Source organism: Poecilia reticulata, unplaced genomic scaffold, assembly GCF_000633615.1.
Source record: "Poecilia reticulata strain Guanapo unplaced genomic scaffold, Guppy_female_1.0+MT scaffold_2189, whole genome shotgun sequence".
In the NCBI taxonomy this organism is placed as follows: Eukaryota; Metazoa; Chordata; class Actinopteri; order Cyprinodontiformes; family Poeciliidae; genus Poecilia; species Poecilia reticulata.
This window is the reverse complement of record NW_007616918.1, coordinates 1-1539: the sequence shown is the minus strand read 5'-3', so window position 1 is coordinate 1539 and position 1539 is coordinate 1. Positions and strand designations below refer to the sequence as shown.

The 1539-nt window shown below is 40.7% G+C and overlaps 1 protein-coding gene across 1 annotated transcript; it reads left to right on the top strand.

The window, feature by feature from the left end:
* Positions 1-5: 5 nt before the first annotated feature.
* On the top strand, positions 6-1533 carry LOC103461544 (GTPase IMAP family member 4-like; the record flags this gene model as incomplete). The annotated part of the gene is made up of 2 exons (XM_008403819.2): positions 6-270; positions 770-1533. Coding segments are annotated over 2 exons (1029 nt in total), but the record flags the coding sequence as incomplete, so codon positions are not given.
* Positions 1534-1539: the final 6 nt, after the last annotated feature.

The window sequence follows — 1539 nt, the reverse complement described above, 5'->3', positions numbered from 1 at the left end:
ACTCAGATCCTGAACATCCAGATGTTGGTAACTTTATAGAGAACAAGGACATCCAGGATCTCCTCCAGATCTGTGGAGGAAGATATTTAGTTCTGAACATCAGAGACAGACGGCAGATTGAAGGACTGATGGAGACGGTTGAGAGAAACGTTTCTGAGAGAGAGAAAGATTCATCTTATACAACTAAAACATTATTATGGGGCCAAAGAGACGATAAAATACAGCTACAGAATAAACTGAAGGAGTCTGAGTCAAAGACTGTGGTTGCAGGTAAATATTATGTTAATTTAATTAAGATTTAAAAGATTTTTTTCCAGTTACCTACATAAGTTTAGTTAATTCTGCTTTTCTTTTATTTCTCCAGTTTAATATTAATTTCACTAAGACATAGGATGATGCCTATTGTAGCAGTTCCTTTTATTAATTTATTCCTCAGTTTGTTAGTTTTTTACAATGCAATGTTTTATTAACTTATCCGAGACTCAGACAGGAAGTTGAAAACAGCAGAATGTCTCCATATCCGTTTCTCTGCCTGACATCAGGAAACTGTCTGCAGAACTCGGGATAAGATGAACTGTGAAACAATCAGCTTTCCTACAGAGAATAATACAGTTTCCTCTTTAAATAATTTATTTTTAATCTAAGAAGCGTCAGCATGACAGGAATGATTGAGCAAATCAGAAGTTTTCATCATAACTTGTTTCTTCAATCAGTTCCCTGTGAGGATTATGTCTAATAATTTTCTAATTAATCTTTATTTCTAACACAGAGCCTGAGCAGATCCCAGCAGCAGATTGTCTCCGGATCGTTCTGATCGGGAAAACCGGCGGTGGGAAGAGTTCATCAGGAAACACCATCCTGGGAAGGAGAGAGTTTGAAGCTAAAGCTTCTCAGCAGTCGGTCACTAGAAACTGTCAGAAAGCTCAGACTGTGATCGGAGGTCGGCGGGTCGTTGTGGTCGACACTCCTGGTCTGTTTGACAACAATCTGACCCCCGACCAGGTGGATGAGGAGCTGCTGAAGTGCATCAGCCTGCTGGCCCCGGGGCCACACGTCTTCCTGCTGGTGCTGCCGGTCGGCAGATTCACAGAGGAGGAGAAACAAACTTTGAGACAAATGAAGAAAGTTTTTGGTAAAAACTCTGAAGATTTTACCCTGATTCTGTTCACTGGAGGAGACAAACTGCAGTATGAGGAGAAAACGATAGAGGAGTACCTTAGAGAGGGACGTGATGAATCCTTTATGAAGGTGATCAACGACTGTGGAAGGAGATATCATGTTTTTAATAACTACGATAAACAGAATCGATCACAAACCAATGAACTGATCCAGAAGATCAATAACATGGTGGAGAAGAACAGAGGAAAATGTTTCACCAGCGAGATGCTGCAGGAGGCAGATGCTGCTATTCAGAGAGAGATGAAGAGGATCCTGGAGGAGAAAGAAGAAGAAATGAAGAAACTGAGGGAGGAACTTCAGAAGAAACACGAAGAAGAAACAGAATCACTGAGAAGAAAAATGGAAGAACAGAGAGAAGAG